Raw genomic sequence first — 22,683 nt, forward strand, 5'->3', positions numbered from 1 at the left:
CCTGTCTGTTTGCCGTATCAGAAAGAAGGCCCTTAGTTTAAATGCAGCCTTTGTATATCAAAAGACCTTTCTTTGTCTGTTAGTCTCTGGAAAACCCAGTTTGAACAAGTATTTGCAAGCCTCCCAAGGGATGGTACCTCTCTAGAGGTATTTACAACATGAGTGATTCACTTTAATCACCCCACGCTGGTTTTAGTTCCTGCAGGAGCTAAAAGCAACCATTATCCCCCTCCCCTGAGCTGCATACAATTCCTGGCCCACAGTAATACACAGATCATTTATAACCTTAATACAATATGTTCTCCGAAAGATGCAGCATGCAGTCGCAATATCTGTCACACTCAGCACTTCTGAATAGCTGGCAACGCCTGTTTAAATGCCTGAATATACATTCAGAAACCCAACTTTAGCCACTCATGTTTGAAAATTCTGACCCAAGTCTATATTAGCCACACACACAAAAAGTTGCCAGGATACTGCCAAACTTGGGTCTCCCACATGTCAACATTTGGAGCTGTATAATCAAGGATTACATTTATTTACATTATCTGTCTTATCTAATGAATATGTGTGTCTTGTTCATCAGAATCTATCCATTTTTTATATCTCAGCTCACACTATTGGTATATAAGATAGACATATTGCACAACTTATGGGAAGTTGTGTATATAATTTATTAATGAAGTCTTCAGGACATACATTATCTAATATAAGGTCTCTATTCTGACCTAGATCTTGTGCAATACTGTATTAATAAAGTATTTTTCAAGTATACAACAACTTTCATCCCATAGACCAAAGTACATTGTTAGGGTCAGATTCTCTGTTGCACTTCACCTTGCAAACTTGGTTATACCAGTGCAAAGTGGATGTAAATTGTTACCATGCTGATTTGGTAGCAATATACACTCTTTGCATGGGTGTAAACAACATAAAGATACGGGAAATGCAAAAATCTGTCCCTATACATACAACACGCAAACACAGTGAAATGCAGTTTTCTCTGGGGTGGAGAGCTGTATCCACATAGACTGGTGCACACTGTGACAAATATGGCAATTTCCTGCAATATCTTTGGGACAGCTAACTGAATTAAGTTTAAATAGCTTTGGAAGTCCATAGTATTATAAATGCCAAGTTTTTATAGTTTTGTGGGATTGTATGTAACTTCTGTAGAAGGGAGACATGGCCAATGTAAACAAACCCTGGGAAGTGTTATGAATTTCAAAAGACTATTTTAAACAATGTGCTAGACAAGAACAACTTTTGGGACAAAAAGTTGAACAGCGTTTCCCAGGAAATCTCTAGGAAAATGTGCATGCTAATGTACCTCCTCCAGTAATGCAAGAACTAAGCCTTTTGAAGCTTTGCCCTGAGGAGGGGACATTTGTCTGCTGATCATCTGTTATATGAGAACAAGCTCAAAGGCCCAAACTGCATAAATAAAAGAATGAATGATTCACAGAGGTGCTTATTCTGAGCTAACAGCTGCTATGAACTCATAACCACAGAAAAACGCCTTGGTGGAGTTTGAAGGATTGATCACATGCCAGAACCCTTGCTAGAGTTGGGGGTGATCTCTGGTAAGTTTAGCAGCCTGCCTGTAGGTTCTTTTATTGTTTTCAATATGTTTTCTCTGTAATGCTTTCACCTTAAGAGTAAATGTGCTTGCTTAGAAAGGATTATGTGGTAACTTTCAGCTGTGGGCAATTATGCTGCTCATAGCCTCTATGAGAAAGCAAAGCAGGCCTGATTAGGCAGTCTGTCTTGCTGGGAAACTCATAGTGTAGGCAGGGAACTATGTAGCCTGGAAAAACCCTGGTCAGGAGGATGAGACACACATGGGTTTCTAGGCTGGGGTGCATTCTGACCTATGGCATAAGAACATAAAAACGGCCATACTGGGTCAGACGAAAGGTCCATCCAGCCCAATATCCTGTCTACCGACAGTGGCCAATGCTAAGTGCCCCAGAGGGAGTGAACCTAACAGGTAATGATCTAGTGATCTCCCTCCTGTCATCCATCTCCACCCTCTGACAAACAGAGGCTAGGGACACCATTCCTTACCCATCCTGGCTAATAGCCATTAATGGAGTTAACCTCCATGAATTGTCCAGTTCTCTTTGAAACCCTGTTATAGTCCTAGCCTTCACAACCTCCTCAGGCAAGGAGTTCCACAGGTTGACTGTGCACTGAGGGAAGAAGAACTTCCTTTTATTTGTTTTAAACCTGCTACCTATTAATTTCATTTGGTGGCCCCTAGTTCTTATATTATGGGAACAAGTACATAACTTTTTCTTATTCACTTTCTCCACACCACTCATGATTTTATGTACCTCTATCATGGCACAGGGACATGACTTTTAGAAAATGACAGGGGAATTTAATTAATGTCAAAGCAGGGAAAGCAAAATCTCCATACTTACTCCTGCAAAGTGCCAAGCATTCTCAACATCCACTAAAGTCAGCAGGAGATGAGGATGCCCTGCACAAGGCACACTTTACAGGATTGAGCCCATTGATTTTAAGGTCTCATAAAAGAAACCACATAAATGATACACTAAATGATACTACCAAGCACCTACCCTCAAGAGGCGGGAACGGTGAAACATGCTCCAATGTTTAAAATATGTAGTTGCAGGGAGTCAAGTCAAACTTTATTCTTAAACTACTAAACCACTCATCTGCTATTCTGATTTCTTAGGATATTTAAGACAGTTTAATAAAAATGTAATTATACTGATCGAAAGAAAGGCTTCTGACACAAAGGTAACCTGCTCAGCTGCTTCTGGACAAAACCCTCTAATAGGAGTATAAATCACCATGCTTTATGAGGATGAGAGAGACTTGGGTGCTGGGCTGCCCTACTAGCTTCTGGAAGAGGCGGCGTCTGAACTCCATCTGACTAGTAGCATTATAGGGTTGGCAAATACTGATGGATTTAGTGTAAGCGGGTAGCACCTCACTAGGATGGAAAGCAGTAGTGGTTTCTTTCTAATTACACCAACAGCTATTACTAAGAATCATCTCAGAACATTTACATATTTAGGTAACAGCTGGAGAGATCCTTTCTGCATGGCAATTAAAGTCAAAATGGAATAGTGCAGACTGCCGAATTTACAGATTTTTCTGCAGTGCCAGCTTCCCATTTTTTACTGTGCAACAAAGTAGCTGCTACTTGCCAGTGGTTCCTTTGAAATCGTAAGGTAAATTTTCAGCAGAGGTATTTGGCCACCCAAACTCCACAAATCAATATTAAGCCAATAGCAATTTTAAATGCATTTCGTTAAGTGCTTTAATGGAAGGTGCAGGGAAGCTGAAACACTTGGAAAGCATCTTTCTTCCTCTCCCCATAAACAATAAAAGCAGTGCTTTCTATCCACAAACTGAATGCGGATACACTCCCTGCCATGTGTCATGTTGCTCTTCTCTTCCTGCTTGTGTAACTCCTCAATATCAAGCTCTGAATATTAGCTTTCAGTGTGATTTTCTTCAAGAATCTACTGATAGTATCAGCACATGAACACAGAGACACACACAAAACACTTCAAAACCGACTGAAAGAGGTAGTAAAAACACTGCATGTTGGATACTGGAAAAGAGATATTTATTATACAGTTCTTAAATGGGATTTGGCTACCTTACATTAGCAGCTTCATGCTAGCACCTCTAATATACTTTTATTGTCTCCCTCCTTTTTGTTCAGTTCTCACACTGCAACAAACGAATGTGAATACACTTACAAGGTATGAAGACTAACCTGCCAAGGCCGATCCCAATCCAGAGGAATAGGAAATGCTCCAAGCCATGCTCCCACTATGCTACACATCGTGGTAATCTGTAGACTGTTATCCCAGATGGACATAGCTCTGGAAGATTAGCACATATTACAAGATTTTAACAGCACAAAAGTAATCCTTTCAGAGCTTTAGACCGACTGATCTGATCTCTGCCATGCTCTGCAAGTCAAACAGCAGATATAAAATGTCAATTGTATTTTTTTAATATATAATTTACAGATTTATTGGGTGGGGGGTGGTTATATGGGTATATGTCTACTACACCTCGCTCACTGTAGCAACCTTTCCCCCACCCCTGCATTTTCCATTGTTTTCGAGGAGGTTTGTTAGTAAGGAGCATACATCACTTTCCCCTTTCCCTGCCTTAACCACACACCATACATAGAGGGGCGGAATGTAATATCTCCATACCACTTCCAGCCCCTGACAACATGAGAGTTACATTTCAGGCACCAAATCTGGGGTCCAGCACGCAAAATTAGCTTGTATGCTGTATTTAAAAATATAAAAACTGCTATAATGTTATGACTAACAATTCTACTAATGCTACTGCATACATTCAACTCCAATTCCTATGGAAATATGACAGACAAAAACATTCAACCCCCTAGCAGATTTTACTGAACACTGCACCTTTTAGTCTTCAGATGGAGGCATAACATGATGAAATATAGAAGTTATTTAAAAAAACGTTATGGACCTAAAGCAAGTTTTATTTTTGCCAAAGGATACTTAATTACTCCTTGTGGCAATAACAAAAAGGTTACTCGGATTTTTGCCTTCAGACTGGAGAATATCATTATAGGTAGGCTGAAGATGTGGCACAGAGATCTGCATTAGGTTTTGGCTAGGATTCAGATTTTGGATTTGAAGCTGATGGAGCTGAAAATCCTGTGAACTGTTATTGAGATATTTCCACTATCTTGAGTCAAATCCAAATCAGAACTGTGGTAGACCCTAGACCAGCTGATGCTATGGTACGCACAATGTTCTCTGCTATGGTGCATCCCCAGTTGTGTTTAACACTGTGTTAGTTCCCACAACTCCCCAGGGTTCCAATAGGATGTACTTTCCCAGTACACATAGATCTAAGAGTCTCCTTAGCAGCCTCATATACTTCAGCCTTTTATTAAAATATCAAAGATAGATACCTCCTCTGCAGTTGTCATCACTGAAATTAGGAAAGGCCAGTTGCATTTGAAAGCTGTGATGAAAAAGCCACAAGGTGACAAAAATTAATGTTATTTTAACTTTTTGAGCCTGTGACCCTTAGGGTTAGCCATGACCAGCTGACACAATGTCAAGCACAACAGTCCCTGTATGCACTGTTTCACACCACGTTAATTAACATGATTCCTCAGGGTTGTAGTCTAACATGATATAATTTCCCAGAGTAGAAAATCCGTTAGGGAGATTATTTTTAACCCAAACTGAGACAAGAGAAGAAAGAAGTGGGGCAGATTTTGTGTGGAGTCTATAAGAGAATACACAAGGGACTTTTCACAACAGTCAGCAATTTTTTTCCCTTTATAAGTGTAGGTCTTTCTAGCACGCAACTTCCAATCAGAATGGAGGATTCAGGCTACTGCCATTGTACCACATCAATGGGCATGCTAATAGGGAGGGGAAATCCATTTAGCCAGTTCTGCCTCCAGTTACAATAGCCTCAACAACTGGTCTCTCACAGGTTTAAGGTAAGAACTAGATGGAGGTATTTCTAGGCAAAGGATATTTTCTATCATAGAATCACAGAAGTGTAGGACTGGAAGGGAGCTCAGCAGGTTATTTAGTCCAGCCCTCTGCCTTCAGGTCAGGAGTAAGTAATAACTAGACCAGGGGTGGGCAAACTTTTTGGCCTGAGGGCCATACCAGGGTTCCGAAAGGAATGTGCTACTTACGGTGTACTACTTACGGCTGCCAGTCCCGGTGCTCTGAGCGGCATGGTACGGGGGCGGGGAGCGGGGGGGGGTTGGATAAGGGGCAGGGGATCCTGGGGGGCAGTCAGGGAACAGTTGGATAACTGTGGGAGTCCTAGGGGGCCTGTCCGGGGGCGGGGGTATGGATAGGGGTAGGGGCAGTCAGGGGACAGAGAGCATTGGATAGGGGGTGGGGTCCCGGGGGGGGGCAGTTACAGGCAGGGGGGTCCCGGGAGGGGGCAATCAGGGGACAAGGAGCAGGGGGAGTTGGATGGGTCGGGGTTCTGAGGGGGGCAGTCGGTGGTGGGAAGTGGGCGGATAGGGGGCAGGAGCCAGGCTGTTTGGGAAGGCACAGCCTTCCCTACCCAGGTGTAGTGTATTAAATTGCTCCCCATAGGAACGTGCTACTTACTGTGTACTACTTACAGCTGCCAGTCCTGGTGCTCCATAAGTAGCACATTCCTACAGGGAGCAATTTAATACACTGCACCTGGCGGCTCTCGCAGCTTCGCCGTCCAGAGCGCTGGCAGCATGGTGAGCGGAGGCTGCGCAGGTGGGGCCAGGGTCTAGTCTCCCCGGCCGGAAGCTGAAGGGCCGGGCAGGACGGTCCCGCAGGCCGGATGTGGCCTGTGGGCCGTAGTTTGCCCACCTCTGAACTTGACCATTCCTGACAGGTGTTGGTCTAACCTGTTCTTAAAAACCTCCAGTGATGGAAATTCCACAACCTGCTGACCCTAGGCAATTTGTTCCAGCGCTTAATTACCCTGACAGTTAGGAAGCTTTTCCTAATGTCCAACGTAAACCTCACTTGCTGCAATTTAAGCCCATTGCTTTTAGTCCTATCCTCAGATGTTAAGGAAAACAAATTTTCACTGGCCTCCTTGTAACAATCTTTTATGTACTTGCAAACTGTTACCATGTCTCCCCTCAGTCTTCTCTCCTCCAGACTAAACAAACACAATTTTTTCAATCTTTCCTCATAGGTCATGTTTTCAAGACCTTTAATCATTATGGCTGCACTCCTCTGGACTTCCTCCAATTTGTCCATGAAATGTGACACCCATAACTGAATGCAATACTCCAATTAAAGACTTATCTGTGTAGAGAGGAGTGAAAGAATTACTTTGCGTACCTGGCTTACTTACAATACTGCTGCTAATACATCCCAGAACGATGTTTCCTTTTTTAACAACAGCGTAACACTGTTGACTCATATTTAATTTGAGATCCCCTATAATCCCCAGATCCCTTTCCGAAGTACTCCTTCCTAGGCAGTCATTTCCCATTTTGAATGTGTGCAATGACTGTTCCTTCCTAAGTGTAGTACTTTGCATTTGTCTTTATGAAATTTCAGCCTATTTATTTCAGACCATTTCTCCAGTTTGTCCAGATCATTTTGAATTTTAATCCTATCCTTGCAAAGCACCTGCAACCCTCTTCCAGCTTGGTATCATCCGCAAACTTTATAAGTGTACTCTCTATGCCAGTGGTCCCCAAACTTTTCAGGGTCGCACCCCCCACTTATCCCTGTCCATGCCCGCCCTAGCTGGGGCCATGAACAGGGAAACAGCTTGTGGGGAGGCAAGGACTGGGTAAGGAGGGCCCAGGCTGGAGCCACAGCTGGGGGCAGGAGCAGAGCCCCGGCCAGGGGCCAAGGCTGGCAGCCAGGGCCCCAGAGCCAGAAACCGGGGCCACGGCCCGGAGCAGAACTGGGTGGCGCTCCTTCCCTGTTCCCCCCAGGGTGGAGGGTGGTGCATGGCTGGCCTGGGCCTTGGCTGCACCCCCCAAACATCCCTCCACACCCCCCTAGGAGGGCATATCCCACAATTCGGGGACCTCTGCTCTAAGCCATTATGTAAATCATTGATGAAGATATTGAGCAGAAAATGACGCAGAATCAATCCCTGCGGGACTCCACTTGATATGCCTTTCCAACTGATAATTACTCCTGGGAACAGTTTTCCAATCAGTTATGCACCCATTTTACAGCAGCTCCACCTAGGTTATATTTCCTTAGGCTATGTCTACACTACGGCCTGTCAGCAAAAATGTATGTTGCTCAGGGGTGTGAATATTTCACCCCCGAAGGACATAAGTTACACCAACATAAATGCTTATGTGCACAGCCAATCACAGTGGTGTTTTCTGTATGCCGGCAGGAGAGTTCACTCCCGTCGGCACTGAGCATCTTCACCTGATGCGCTGCAGGAACGCAGCTGTATTGGTACAGCTGCACCACTGTACATATAGACGTGGCCTTAATTTGTTTATGAGATCATGCAAGACAGTATCAATTGTCTTACTAAAGTCAAGATATACCACATCTACCACTTCCCCCCATCCACAAGGCTTGTTAGTCTATTCAAGAACGCTATTAGGTTGGACTGACAAGATTTGCTCTTGACAAATCCATGTTGATTGTTACTTATCACATTATCTTCTAGGTGTTTGCAAATTGATGGCTTGATTATTTGCTCCATTCTCTTTCCCGGTATTGATGTTAAGATGACTAGTCTCTAATTCCCCAGGTTGTCCTTATTCCCCTTTTTTTATAGATTGGCACTATATTTGCCCTCTTCCAGTCCTCTGTAATCTCTTCCATTTTCCATGACTTTTCGAAGATGATCACTAATGGCTCATATCTCCTCTGTCAGCTCCAAGGATGTATTTCATCAGGCCCTGCCAACTTGAAAACATCTAACTTGTCTAATTTTTAATTTGTTCTTCCCCTATTTTAGCCTCAATTCCTACCTAATTTTCACTGGAATTCACTATGTTAGACGTTCAATCGCTACAAACCTTTCTGGTGAAAACAAACAAAAAAGCATTTAGCACGTCTGCCATTTCCACATTTTCGGTGTTGTCTTTCTTCCCTCATTGAGTAATGGGCCTGCCCTGTCTTTGGTATCCCCCTTGCTTCTAATGTATTTGTAGAACGTTTTCTTGTTACCTTTTATGTCTCTAGATAGTTTAATCTCATTTTATGCCTTAGCCTCTCTAATTTTGTCCCTACATACTTGTGTTGGGTATTTTGTATTTTCATCCTTCGTAATTTTATCTAGTTTCCACTTTGTGTAGGATTCTTTTTTGAGTTTCAGATAATTGAAGATCCCCTGGTTAAGCCAGGGTGGCCTCTTGCCATAATTCCTAACTTTCCTATGCAGAGTGATAGTTTGCTCTTGTGCCCTTAATGTCTCTTGGAAAAAATGCCAACTCTCTTGAACTGTTTTTCCCCTTAGGCTTGGCTTCCAATGGGATCTTGCCTACCAACTCCCTAAGTTTGCTCAAGTCTGCCTTCTTGAAATCAATTGTCTTTATTCTGCTGTTTTCCCTCCCACCATTCCTTAGAATCACGAATTCTATCATTTCATGATCACTTTTACCCAAGCTGCCTTCCACTTTCAAATTCTCAATCAGTTCCTTCCTATTTGTCTAAATCAAATCTAGAACAGCCTCTCCCCTAGTTGCTTTCTCCACCTTCTGAAATAAAAAATTGTCTCCAATACACTCCAAGAACTTGTTGGATAATATGTGCCTTGCTGTATTATTTTTCTCAACAGATGTCTGGGTAGTTGAAGTGTCAATGCTGCTAATGTATGCATGTACATGGGTTGTGCTGAAACCATCAGTGTTCAAGCAATCTAGAACTGCATAAGGGATTCCAGAGCATAGATCTGATATTGAATCTCAAAAACTCCATGCTAACAAGGGCTCCAACAAACGTCCATGTTAGGACACTGCTTTTGTTAAGTAACACTTTGGAGCATTAAGATCAGTGAAAAGATCATCACACATTAAGGAAGCAAATTTCTGAAGAGACAGTATCACACCTATTAATGCAATATGTCTTGCTGCATCTGAGGATCCATTATGTAGCTTATATGTGACATCATGTCTGGGAGAGGAATAGCCAGAACCACAGGCAGGTGTTTGTAGGAGCTGACAGCAGAGTCAGCTGCAAATGAGGAGTTGTCTGGTTCCCTTTTGGCACTGGCAGAAGATGATGCCTTTGTGGAGATGACTAGGAAAATAGGCTGTGTTTGAAAACTTGCTAGCCAACTAATTTTTTAAACATGACTTTGCACCTAATGTAGACACAGTTTAACACCTTGACAAATGTGTTCGCTGGTCATGGTTGATCCGAAGGGGAAAACATGATCCGTTTTCCTTGTTTACACGTACCCTCTGACAAGTCATGTTGAACATCACTGGTTGGGTTACTTGCTCAAGGAAGAAACCTCACCACAATCTGGTAACAGTCACCTTAGGTCTAGCAGGACACTTTATACAGGAGTGGATATAAAGCTATACAATCTCCTCTGTAGGACTTGCATGATTGTAGGTAGCGCTGGGGCAGAGTTCTGACACCCAGTATGGGGTCTTACCTGGGTTCCTTTGAAACCAAAGCTTCTGAGGCTTTCCAGGCTGGCTTCATGGCAATCTTAACAGACCAATTGGAGAACAGGGAGACATTGAGGAGTATACTCTAGGACCCAGTGGCACACAGTTACATTTGTGATTATTTATCATGTGCTGGCCAGTCATAGTCCCTTCTGGGGCATAAAGCACAGTAGGCATGTCAATAGATGGTGCACCAATGCCAATAACCAGCATGAAAAGGGACACGGAAGTGTCCACAAGTGCTCCAGTAACGCACTATTGCCCAAGGACCCTGTCCAGAGATATATGTCACTCTGGAGAATGCACGGCAAGTGAGCCAAAAGCCCTAGGTATGCTGATGATGCAAATGGCCCTCCCTAAGGTGCTCCGGAGGGAGTAGATGAAAGAGGCAAAAATCCCCAAGGTGTGTTGACAATGCCACTGAATGTCCATAAATTGTTTGAGAAGAGAAGATGAAGGGCACATATAAGCCCCACAAGCATAAACATCAGGAACATCCCCAAACTCTACCAGCTAATCGATTAAAAAATGCTGGGTTTTGGTTGCTATTTGTTCATTTTTTTACGGTATACACCAGTGAGACAAAAGGATGGATTTAATCAGCCGTTGTGGTCCCAAATAAGCTCCTTCATCAACCAGAGAATGGAACTGATCACCAGAGGCAACTTAAGTACCTCAGTAGGCAGCATGCCCCTCTGGGTAGCACAGCTTAGACTTTTTACTTTAGGCAGGTCCCACCACTCCTGTGCTCTGGCACACCCTCTGTTGTATTTCTATCTGTTAAGATGGATATCTTTGAAGAATCTCTCATATTCCACTGCAATTTTCCTTTAGCATTCTGCAGTTCTCATCTGCCATATAAATTTCCTAATGACTGCACCACAACTAAGATGGGGAAGAGTTGGTCTGGGGCTTACCTGGGAAGGACAGCTCTGCTTTATAGCGTGTGTGTTTGGGGAAGGAGGTCAGAAACTGCTGTAAAAAAAATGTGCTTGGTGGTCAGCTTTGCAGCAATGTCTCACTCCCCCTCCCCCCCAGAAACGTGAGGTCCGAAGGGCATAAAGGTACGAAATCTGGGTGGGGCAAGCCTCTTTGTTCCACACAGCGAATAAGCCAGCACCCACCCACCCTCCCCCCCTCCCCTAGTGAAGGCGAATGGCATGCTGGGTTAGGACCTGTTGTGGGCATTATGCTAGTCGCTCCTTTTAAAGGAATTTTCCCCCCCCATCACCAGAATTGGCTTCGGTGGAGTGAGGTTTTTTCACCTTCCCCACAGCGGGTGTGAGGGAGGACCTTTTCTGGTGAGAAGAAAAGGTGGTAGGCCATATGTCGCAACTTATTTTGTAGGGTTGAGTGGATGTTCAGTGCAGGTACTCCACAGGAACAGCAGCCAGTGACCAGATAAATGTGGTCCCATTTATGTGGTAAAGGACTTAAAAGGAGGTACTGGATAAAGACACAGAACAGGGAAGGGGGTTGGGGACTCCTCTGATTGGTACGGCAGGGAGCCAACTACCCCCCCTCCCCCTTCTCATAGCCCACCTTAACCCTCTTACGAGGGTGGTGGATGGTAAGGTCCAAGCCATAGGTCGGCTGGGGGACCTGGATGGAAACAAAGGGGGGCTGGTGGAAGCCCCGGAGAATGGATTTGAAAAAGCATGGATTTTCCTTCACTGTACACTTTATCTGCCAGGTAGTCCCAGACATCTATATAATAAAGTTGCAGCCTGATTAAAATCTATGACAAGTGTCTCCTGTCCTTCTTGCAGTGTACCCAGACAATGAACCTCAACAAGACACAGAAAGGATCACAGATAAGTAATTCTAACAGAAAAAAAAAGATTAGTATTTTTAATATCTTAGAATTTTAGTCTAATCAAGGTTTTTATGTAACTGCTATAATAATAGTGCCTTGACAGGCTTCCCAGTGAGGAAACATCAGGGGCCCTCGCTTTTAGGAACTGGAGCCAGATGCATCTAGAAGGAGCTCTGCTGGAATTAATTTTTGTTTACTTCTTACTTGCTGGATTTTTATTAAAAAGTTGTTTGATTTCTTTCTGTCCCATAGGGAAAATAGTTACTTAGGAAAACATGCCAAAAGCCAAAAAGACTGAAGTGACAAATTGCAGTAATTCACTCAACCTATGCCAACAAAGGCTTGGTACCATTACTTCGTGCACCTCACCATGTGGGACATGTGAATGATCCCACTTTTCACAAGTTGCATGATATCAACAAGGCTAAGAACAATAAAAGGCTGGATATTTCACAAAACACTGTTCCCTCAACAGACCACAATTTTGAGATTTATCTGGGTATAAGAAGATTTTGCTGCTCAAAGCATTGTTGAGGGCTCTGATCTCCTCTAATTAGTTCATATGCAAGAGCACAATTCCCCAACCAGTAATGCTTCATAAAAAAACCCAAAAACATTAACAAACCCTGAAAGGACTCCTAGGACTGCAATTGGACTGGATATTTTCCTCAGATTACTTTAGTTTGGAATATAGTTTAGTTTGGCAAAGTTAAAGTAGGCTAACTACTGCAGTGAGTGTGGTTTGTTTTTTATTTTAATTTGTGTAAGCAAGCACAAGTAAAGCTGCAACAAAGTATTCTGTTGGGGATTAATTTTATGACAAATGGAATTTTAAATTTTAAAAAAGGCTGCCATGTGAATATCCCAAAGCAAACTTCCATTAATTAAAGAATACTAGGACAAGCTGAATGGATCCTGCACATTGCCAGTCAAACTAAGGGCTGAAGCCAGCCTGAGGCACTGAGAGGTCCCACAGCTGTCTCTTATTAGGACTGCCAACATTCCCTTAAGAAACTGGTTTATTAGGGTTAATTTCCAGCAGACACCTGAAGTCCTTACAGAGTGAAGATAGAAACCTAGACAGGAGCAGGTTGTAAAGCCAAGCTTGATCACTGGCTTTGCCCCTCAGTGAAGGCCCACAATAGCCTCTGACCTGTAGAAAACTTAGTTCTTTCAATTATATTTGGACATAGGCTGAAGGATGTATTCGTTGCATGTGAACTAATAAAACAAGTTGTGGAGTCTCCTTTTCTTCACAACCAGCTGCTACCATGACTGGACCATCACAAATCTAATGACCTGAAGTCCTGGCTTCACTTAATTAGGATTCAGATGGTTTGGCATTTGGCTCCAAAATTCTGAAGTTAGTCTTTTAACACATCTGTCTGAGGCACTGAGCCTACTGAATAGCACCAAGACTGTTACCACACTGGAAGACCAAATACTAAAAGACAGCAAGCATTTTGCTTAACTTATACAGATCTCAGCACATGAGGCAATTTTTAAGGATTCATGGTCTGTTGTTTCCTATCATACAAACAGATTGTTTCTACAAAAAATATGTTGTGGATGTGTCTGAGCAGGCCTGGGGCAGGACTTCACGCTACTGGTACCTGTCAGGGAAGGATATATTCAAGAAAAATGCCTGGTAGTATGTTTTTGCCACTTAAATGTATTCAAAAAGTTATTGTCATCAAAAGGCAGACAAGAGTCTGGGTAGCTGAAACAACTGAATGAGAGTCTAGCGTATTTCTAGAATTGTGATTTTGTGATGTCAGAACACTTGCTATAGCGAAAGTTACAATGTTAACTGTTTTCAACTATAAATCTGTTTCCTTTATAATCCTCTGCTTTCACATACAATTCTCCGATTCATTCACCTTTCAGTCTGAATGGTTCTTGCTCAGTCTCTAATCAAAGAGGGTTTTATTATTTTTTTTCACCCTTTCTAAAAGAGCAAAAAGGTTTTTTTGTAAATTTATGGGATTATGTTTTTGAGGGATTGTAAAAGAACAAACTTAACTACTAAATACTAGTAGTTTTGCAAGGTTTGAAAAAGTTCTTTCAGTTAATAAACCTGAAAAGTGTTTACTGAATATATACTGAAAATGTTTTATATTTTTACAGCTGTGGATTCAAATGAGTCATGCCTGCAAGTTCAGCTATGTGAGTGAGCATTTGGTTGTTAATTTTACAAAATAGTGCTATTACATATCTGTGGGTGCATAGAAACAAAGAAAAATAGCTGGTAGTCTAATATTAATAGACCCAACCCTGTATAGAAGCCTTCTGAAAAATATACCACATAACCTCCTGCTCAGGAGAAACGGTGGCCTTCGGAGCATGCCCTGAAAGCCAATAACTTGGATTATGTCAGACCCACATGGGGAAACAAATTACAAAATGTAGGCTCCTCCTGTGCAAGAGATTATCAAATACTGCCTATCTTATTTTCAGGTTTTGTGGTGATGGGCATCACCACAGTCTCTAAATACCACTGTAAACCAGAGCACACAAGTGATCTTGGCGGTCATGAAAGCAATTAAGGTGTTTTCTCAGGCAGTTAGTTTTGGACTCACACTATTCAAGGTCTTATTTATCAATATGCATATTTTGAATTGTACCTGGAAGCAAACAGGGAGACAATGCAGACATTTCAGAAGAGTTGTAACGTGCTGCCTGCATCTAATCTACTAAACAGACTTGCTGCCATGTTCTGAACCAGATGTGGCATCTGTGTGTTCTTCAACTGTAACTTTAAGAACACATTCTAATCAAGTCACAAATGCATACATAACTGTGATCAGATCAACATCAGATAGACTATAAGCCATCACAATTATCATCTGAAACCTGCATAGGAGATGATGCTGTGGCAAACCCAGTTTGCAAGAGCAGCGGGCAATCTGGACATATTCCTAAATTATGAGTCTCCTTGACAAAGGACGAAGAAACCTCCTCATATCATAAGGGCAAACATTCTCCTGGGTAAATGCTTTTCTTCTCTACTAAGAATATCCTCTACTTTATCTGTATTGCTTCGGGGAAACTTACAAGGTCCACTGTCAAAGACCAATAGCTATAGTCTTCCCTACCCCGCCTCTAGCATCTCTGTAGGTGCCAAGGGCAAAATCTAATCCATAAATTCCACATGCTAAACAACACTGGATTCTCTTCCTTTAACTTAAAGAAAATCAAATAAAATTAAATACAAAAAATCTGTTTACAATAGTATGACTTCCTAGTTGAAATAACAAATTTTCAGAAATGCAAAAGACTAAGGTTCAAAATTCATGTTAATGCTTCATGATGCACATATGTACTATCATCACTATTTTGTCTTAAGTGTGTACATCCTGTTTACCCCATGCAACAAACGATATGCAACAGTGTTTTTGCATTTCCTGACATTTTGTGGAACATCTTACATTGCATTTACATAGTAGTTTGCATTTAACAGAATTATATTAGCACTTTCTTGACATGAGTTTGCACAGGGAATAATCTAGCAATAATGATTAGTCAGAGTGTCCTTGGACTGCCAGATCATTTTCCCGTATAGTCTCTTTGGGTTTTGGTTTATTGGTATTTGTTTTTCTTAAAAGCTTTATAAGGATTTTCTTGTTCAAATGAGAAAGCATTGCCAAATCTACTCAGGATGTACCAAGGATGAGGTAGCTCAAGGGATGGAGGAAAGGCAGACATAGTAGGATTAATGTAGTTTGGTGGAAGGAGCTACATTGTTTATTTATCCATTGAAATTTGACTTCCATTTCAAGATAGTATTTTGCTTTAGACATCCTGTATTACCTGACCACACTGAAAAAGCTATTTTTTGAGAAATTATTATTGAATGAGAATCTCCCACACTTTTAGCCAGAAATACTTTCCCTAATGGCAGCTCATTACACAACTTAATGTTTATGAACAGTTTTCCTATGCTAAAATGAGTTATTTTTGGCTCAGTAACAATACTCTAAACGAGGAGTTTACATTTGTGTAGTGTTGGGTTTGATGACTGTATACAGTGAGACTCTGAAATGATCCTCTCTTCAAGGTAATTCTTTAAGATATGGTACAGATAAGGTGAAAATTCTACTCCTACTTCCTAAGGATATCAAAAATGACACTTGGTGAATGTACAAAAGAAGCCAAGATAACAGTAATGCTCCCTACAAGCATTAGTAAAAAAATTAAGATTCTTTTTCTTTAAGGAAAGATATTGTCAAGGTTGACAGATCAGACTGCATCACAAATGCTCCTGTGCTGTGTCTAGGTTGCATAACATACTTTGACTTTAACTCCAGCCCTCATTTTAAGGAATTTAGACTCTTGGGCCCCAATCCTGCGAACACTTAAAAATGCACATAAACTTTACTGAGGTGATTGATTTCAATGGAACTACTCACATGCAAAAAGCTAAGCATGTGTTTAAGTGTTTGTAAGATCAATATAATACAGACTATAACATATTTACAATACAAGCCTGACATTTGTTGAAGAGAAGAGAAATGGTCTTATTTTTTCCCCACATTAATGGTGTCCCTTTTAATTCAGGAATACACAATATTATGCTTATTAGGCTTCTTTTTTAGTGTTAAGATTAAGATATTGTAGCTAGTACAAAGAATCAGAATCTTAGGACTGGAAGGGACCTGACGAGGTCATCTAGTCCAGTCCCCTGCACTCATGGCAGTACTAAGTATTATCTAGACCATCCATGACAGATGTTTGTCCAACCTGCTCTTAAAAATCTCCATGATAGAGATTTCACAACCAACCTGAGAAATTTATTCCAGGGCTTAACCACGCTGATAGGAAGTTTTTCCTAATGTCCAACCTAAACTGCCCTTGCTGTAATTTAAGCCCATTTTTCCAGTTTGTCCAGATCATTTAGAATTTTAAATACTATCCTCCAAAGCACTTGCAACCCCTCCCAGTTTGGTATCATCTGCAAACTTTGTACGTGTACTCTCTGTGCCATTACCTAAATCATTGATGAAGATATTGAACAGAACCAAACTCAGAACACACATATAAAAGAAACTAAATCACTTATAAAAAAAATACACTGGGCCAAATACAGTTGTGGTGTAAGCAGGAGGCGTTCCAGTGCAGTCAGTGGAGAAGCACCCACTTGTGCCAGGGCTGATTTTCACCCATTGTGACACTTCTCTGCAAAGACAAAGTTAATATTCTATCTGCATTTATAATCAGTTTAATAAATCACAGGCAAATTACCTGTAAATGCAAAGTATTAAAATGTAAAGCTTAGCTAAATTTTAGTATTATGATGTTTTCTCATTAGACAACTTTAGATATAAACACACTTCATTATTTATTTCCTAAAACATATGTACAGTTCACTTTGGTTTGTTTTCATTTACTAAATGGTAACAATTGTGTGACATTGCACTCCATATTTTTATGGAAATATGCTTATGAATGTGAATATGATGTAACTAAATATGCTTTATGCAAAAGGTCTCTTGTAATGTATCATAACAAAGGTTATAACTGACTGAATGTATTCCTCCTATTTGTATGCATGTATCATTCTTGTATCTGAAGCTAGAAATATGAAGTATAACGAGGAGGTCCTACTGTAATTATGCAAAGTGCGGGCCATTAATGGTGGTTTAGAATCTTGATAGCTCCCATTGACTAGGACAATTGGTTGTAAATGGTTTATTTACCTGCATTCCTGTGGGCTAACTCAGGAAGAATGGAGAATAGGGGGGTTAGTGACATGTGACTGTCACGTGATACTGGAATCCATCTTAATCCTTGTACTTTTCCATTGATGAGGCGGGCGTGGGGACAAGCACAGACAAGATTCCTACCTATGCCAAAGCTATAAAAGGGGGTGGAGCAGGACAAACAGTGTGGCCAGTCATGAGAAAACCCCTGCTTACGACCTGAGATGTTTGCTGGAACTAACAAGGATTGTACTGGGGAAAGGATTGGGCCCAGACTAGGAAGGAGTCCAGTCTGTGAAAGAAGCTCATTGGAACATCTCTGAGGGTGAGATATTACCTGTAATCGGTTTCTTAATGTATTAGGCTTAGACTTGCATATTTTTGCTTTATTTTGCTTGGTGACTTACTTTGTTCTGTCATTACCTGAAACCACTTAAATCCTACTTTTTACACTTCATAAAATCTCTTTTGTTTATTAGTAAACCCAGAGTAAGTGTTTACTACCTGGGGGAGCAAACAGCTGTGCATCTCTCTCTATCAATTATATAGAGGGCGAACAATTTATGAATTTACCCTGTATAAGCTTTATACAGGGCAATACAGATTTATTTTATCTATAGTCTGGCATTTCCTAATTTTTTTTGAATGTTTGACTGGACAGCCTAAATAACCTATTTTAACGTGATTTCTGTATGCAATTTCCTCATGTGTAAAAGAAAAATAAATACAAATTCTATTATGTGCAACAGTAACAACCTCACATCATCAATAGGGTTTGATTCCTGAACCTGCAGCACAGTTAAGCTAGAGACTAACTACATCAGCTGGCAGCATAAGAAAGCTCCAGTTGCCCACTTCCCACCCAGCATGATAATAACTATGTGCTAGAAGCTAGGGCAACTTGACCCTATTCCCTCACCCAGAAGGTGGGGTAAGCTCTTTCCCCATGTAGTGCCCCCAGAGAGGGATGGGCCGCTGTGGCCATGTGCTGGGTTGGGTCAGGAGTAGGGGCTAACAGAATGAGTCTCCCCCAATTCTAGGTGAGGCTGTCTGCTCCCATGGTGTGCAGCTGCACCTTTTGTAGTAGTGGGGGGTCCCCACCTTACAGTAGAATGTTCATGTGCAATTCTAGTTTTGGCTTGCTCTATTGTAGCACTTCTGCATAAAGAACACTTTAAAGTCTCAAGAACATATCACAGCATATAACTGAATAATTAAGTTACATCTTACAGGAAACTAAATACGTCTGTTTTCAGAATCAACACCAAATAAAATCAAATCTCTCTCTACTCATTTTCTATAGTACAGTATCAGATGTTAACAATGCAACTAATGCCAGCTAGGGAGTTTCAACACAATCATTCAGACTAGTGGCTTGAAACAAAAACACAAACAGGAGCAGTAAAAATCAGCAATTGCTAGCTGATTTCTAAAGTCTTACACTCAGGTTGCTATTTGAGCCAAAAGTTACTGAAAAGCCTTTTAAATAGCAGTTTCCCACCTCCTTTAATGCTGATGACCTTTTCACAGTTTTTCTTTCCCACTATCAGCTTGTGGTAGCATGTGATTAGCTTGGTGACAGTAATTGCCATACTAGTTGTCACACTACACACCGAATCCAGAAGCAACTGGCTTAGGCAACCTACTCTTTGGATGCAGAATTAGAGAAAACTGGAGCCCAGATTAGGATTTACTTAAAATTTGGCACAGGATGCCATGAAGTAAAATACAGTAACTTATTTACATATCTCAAAGATACATGCATATGTATACTATTAAAATTGAACATAAATTGATACTTCAAGAGTTGGAACATTTCAGTGTTAGCACAATATTTAATCCAATACTAGAAAGGTAAACTAACACGTTTTTTCCCACAATTTTAAACTGTAGATTTGACAATTACAATTCAATGTCACATTTTTATTTGAGAACATTATGTCCACAATTCTTCTCTGTGCACTACACAATGGAAAATTCTGAAGCAATTTTTATTATTTTATAATACACAGATCTGATTTATGTGGCTTCAAAAATGATGTAAGTCATTACATAAGGGCAAACATTCTTTTAAAAGGAGAAACACATTAAATTAAAAACTGATTTTGTAATAACTTAATTCACAAATGATCTTGCAAAGTGGTGAATGCCTCTGCAAGCGATACTTATGGGAATTGAGGGTGCTAAGTACTCAAAGAAACATTACAAATCTTGCAGGATCAGGTTCAAATATGCAAGAATTAAGGGATTGACTCATCTGTAACTATACCAATATGATATAAAGAGTTACATGTGATAAGTAGCAAAGAGTCCTGTGGCATCTTATAGACTAACAGATGTATTGGAGCATAAGCTTTCATGGGTGAATACCCACTTCGTCAGATATATGCAGTGGAAGTTTCCAGAGGCAGGTATAAATAATAAGTAGTCCACTTGAAAGGCCCTTTCCGCCCTCGGTGGGGCATACTGAACAAGTTACAATAGTTATGTGAAAAGATATTCACAGCCGGATCTTTATTTTAGGAGACACGAAAATCGTGGAAAGACTTCACAAAGTGAATAATTTGGCAGTATGAATGCATAACACAACTCTAACCCTTTTCAGGCTAGATATTTGTATTCATAAAGCTAGACTTTAATAGCTTTCTAATGTCAAGCTTTTTTCTATCATTGCTATAATTAATATTCTATTGAATTTTCATTACTAACACATGCACCTTTTACAGAACTTGGTTTACTGATTTTTAAAAAACACATAGGTGGATGAGGTTTACAAAAATAAGGTCACATAGTAATTTAGGGCATGATCCAATGAACTCAATGAAAAGATTAGCTCTCCTGTTCTAAAATACATTCCTAGTATGTACAAAATTCTCTCCCTTTCCCCTCCCCCACAACTCAACATACTAAAACTTAAGGCAAAAGCATCCCCTGTCCTCCCCCACTATTCAACCGTCTATTCTCCCTCACCATCGAATTACCCACTCCTCACTCCACATGGTAAACCCAGTAAATCAACCTGGGAACACACCGCACCCACAATCAACCCCTTCCTCAGCTCATGTCCCCTTGACTTCCACCTCACTCCTGCGAGCATAGTTCCAGTTAATAAATTACAAACTAAGGAATTAATTTCTGGAAAGGAGAACCATTGAGATACTAGATGACTACAAGATTACTACAGTAGTTCTTTGTAATGGATTTGCACCCATAAGAGTCAAATCAGCTGCATTATGTTGAATGAAACATGTATTTTACTTTAAAATGTTGTGAGACTGAAAGAGAGATATGAAGGGACAAGCCTGCCTCCCACAGCATAATACAGCCATACAAATAACTATATTCAAAACAACATTAAAAAGCTAAACTGAATCCTAGAAAGGAATGGAACTGAGTTAAAGCTGAAATCTAACCTAGCAGAACAGAGGAAATCATTGTAGAATGTGTCACAAATTCACCTACTGTTTAGCGAGCTAAAACCTCCCAGTACAATGGGGTGGATTGACAACATTTTAGTACTTAGTCTTACTTTATTTTGACTAAAAATACTCAAAAGATTTAATTAAATCTTTCAGAGGTTTAATTTCTGTTTCCCTATCTACTCTTTAGAGTGAAAGGAGAAAATGCCCTATGCAACTGACCCGAATAGGATGCTTAATGACTACCAAAGCCCACGCACAGCTTATATGATAATATTAATATAAAGGTTGTTACATGTGACTACTACACACAGTATACTTAATTTTGATCTTCTCTACATTGGTATAAATCAGACGTAACTCCACTTAAGCCAATAGTGATTCACTTAAACGTAAACGCAAGTGTGGTCAGACTTCAGCCTTATGGACCTATAGTATGATATACATAATAAAAATCTGTGTGTAAAGAATTACTACTATCATGTTTACAGTTTTTAAACTTCAATGTCTCCATCTTCTAATTTAAATTATTGGTTATCTGGGAGCGGGTTGGTGGGTTCTGTGTCTTTAAACTGAATCAAAAAGGACTCTGTCCTCAATACAGGCGAATGTAATGATCTACAGCATCTCATTAAGCAACAAAGCTGATGTTATTTTCATAATTAGTTTAAATAATGCCACCAGAACATTTGAGTTTTCCTACAATGAAAACAGATTTCTTTAAATAGTCTTTTTCCAATATTCATAACCAAGATCATGTGCATCAAATTTCTGTTTAAGGTCGATTACATTTTTTCCCACAGTTAAGTTATAATTCCTTGGAAGCAGGTGGTGAGAAGTGTCATTTTAAAGTTGTGTAACTTCAACATTTATCAAGTGAGGAAATATGCAAGATTATTCCATAGAATTCAGTCATGGGTCTCTTATATAAAGGGTGGTGATCATGCAAATTGTGTAATGATTTTGCACTGTGGACAAGTGTCTACGTAGAATCAAACTATTTTAAAGACGTGTGAAACTAGATTTTGAACCCTGGAGGCCAGAAACAAAATGAAAAGCTATCTCACCAATCAACTGTACCACGGAGATGTTTCATCAGGGAAACAATGACAACCCTAAATTATGGATGTGATAAGTTTGACTCAAGAATAATGATCTTGTACATTCATTCAGAAAGCCCTATCCTCTTTATAAAAGACTCCAGGACATGTTGCTTCCTGCAATCATGTATCAGAGGGGTAACCGTGTTAGTCTGTATTCACAAAAATAACAAGGTGTCCGATGGCACCTTAAAGTCTAACAGATTTATTTGGGCATAAGCTTTCGTGGGTAAAAAACCCACTTCTTCAGATGCGTGGAGTGAAAATTACAGATACGGGCATAAATATATATATTGGCACATGAAGAGAAAGGAGTTACCTTACAAGTGGAGAACCAATGTTGAAGGCCAATTCAGTCAGGGTGGATGTGGTCCAGTCCCAATAATTGATGAGGCGGTGTCAACACCGAGAGAGGGGACATTGCTTTTGTAGTGAGCCAGCCACTCCCAGTCCCTATTCAAGCCCAACTTGACGGTGTTAAGTTTGCAAATGAATTGTAGTTCTGCAGTTTCTCTTTGACATCTGTTTCTGA

The 22,683-nt window shown here is 40.6% G+C and overlaps 1 protein-coding gene across 3 annotated transcripts in view; it reads right to left on the reverse strand.

Annotated features, from left to right (window-relative positions):
- Positions 1–22,683, reverse strand: part of PIGF (phosphatidylinositol glycan anchor biosynthesis class F) — a 46,801-nt gene that overhangs the window by 17,619 nt on the left and 6,499 nt on the right. For 2 of the 3 annotated variants that reach the window (XM_048842971.2, XM_048842972.2), the window contains exon 5: positions 3,761–3,869. The exons of the other annotated variant lie outside the window; for it this stretch is intronic. In XM_048842971.2, the coding sequence (XP_048698928.2) occupies positions 3,761–3,869 (109 nt within the window). The remainder of the gene's footprint in view (positions 1–3,760; positions 3,870–22,683) is intronic. 3 annotated transcript variants of the gene reach the window in all.

The sequence above is a fragment of the Caretta caretta genome, chromosome 3 (genome assembly GCF_965140235.1).
Source record: "Caretta caretta isolate rCarCar2 chromosome 3, rCarCar1.hap1, whole genome shotgun sequence".
Classification (NCBI taxonomy): Eukaryota; Metazoa; Chordata; order Testudines; family Cheloniidae; genus Caretta; species Caretta caretta.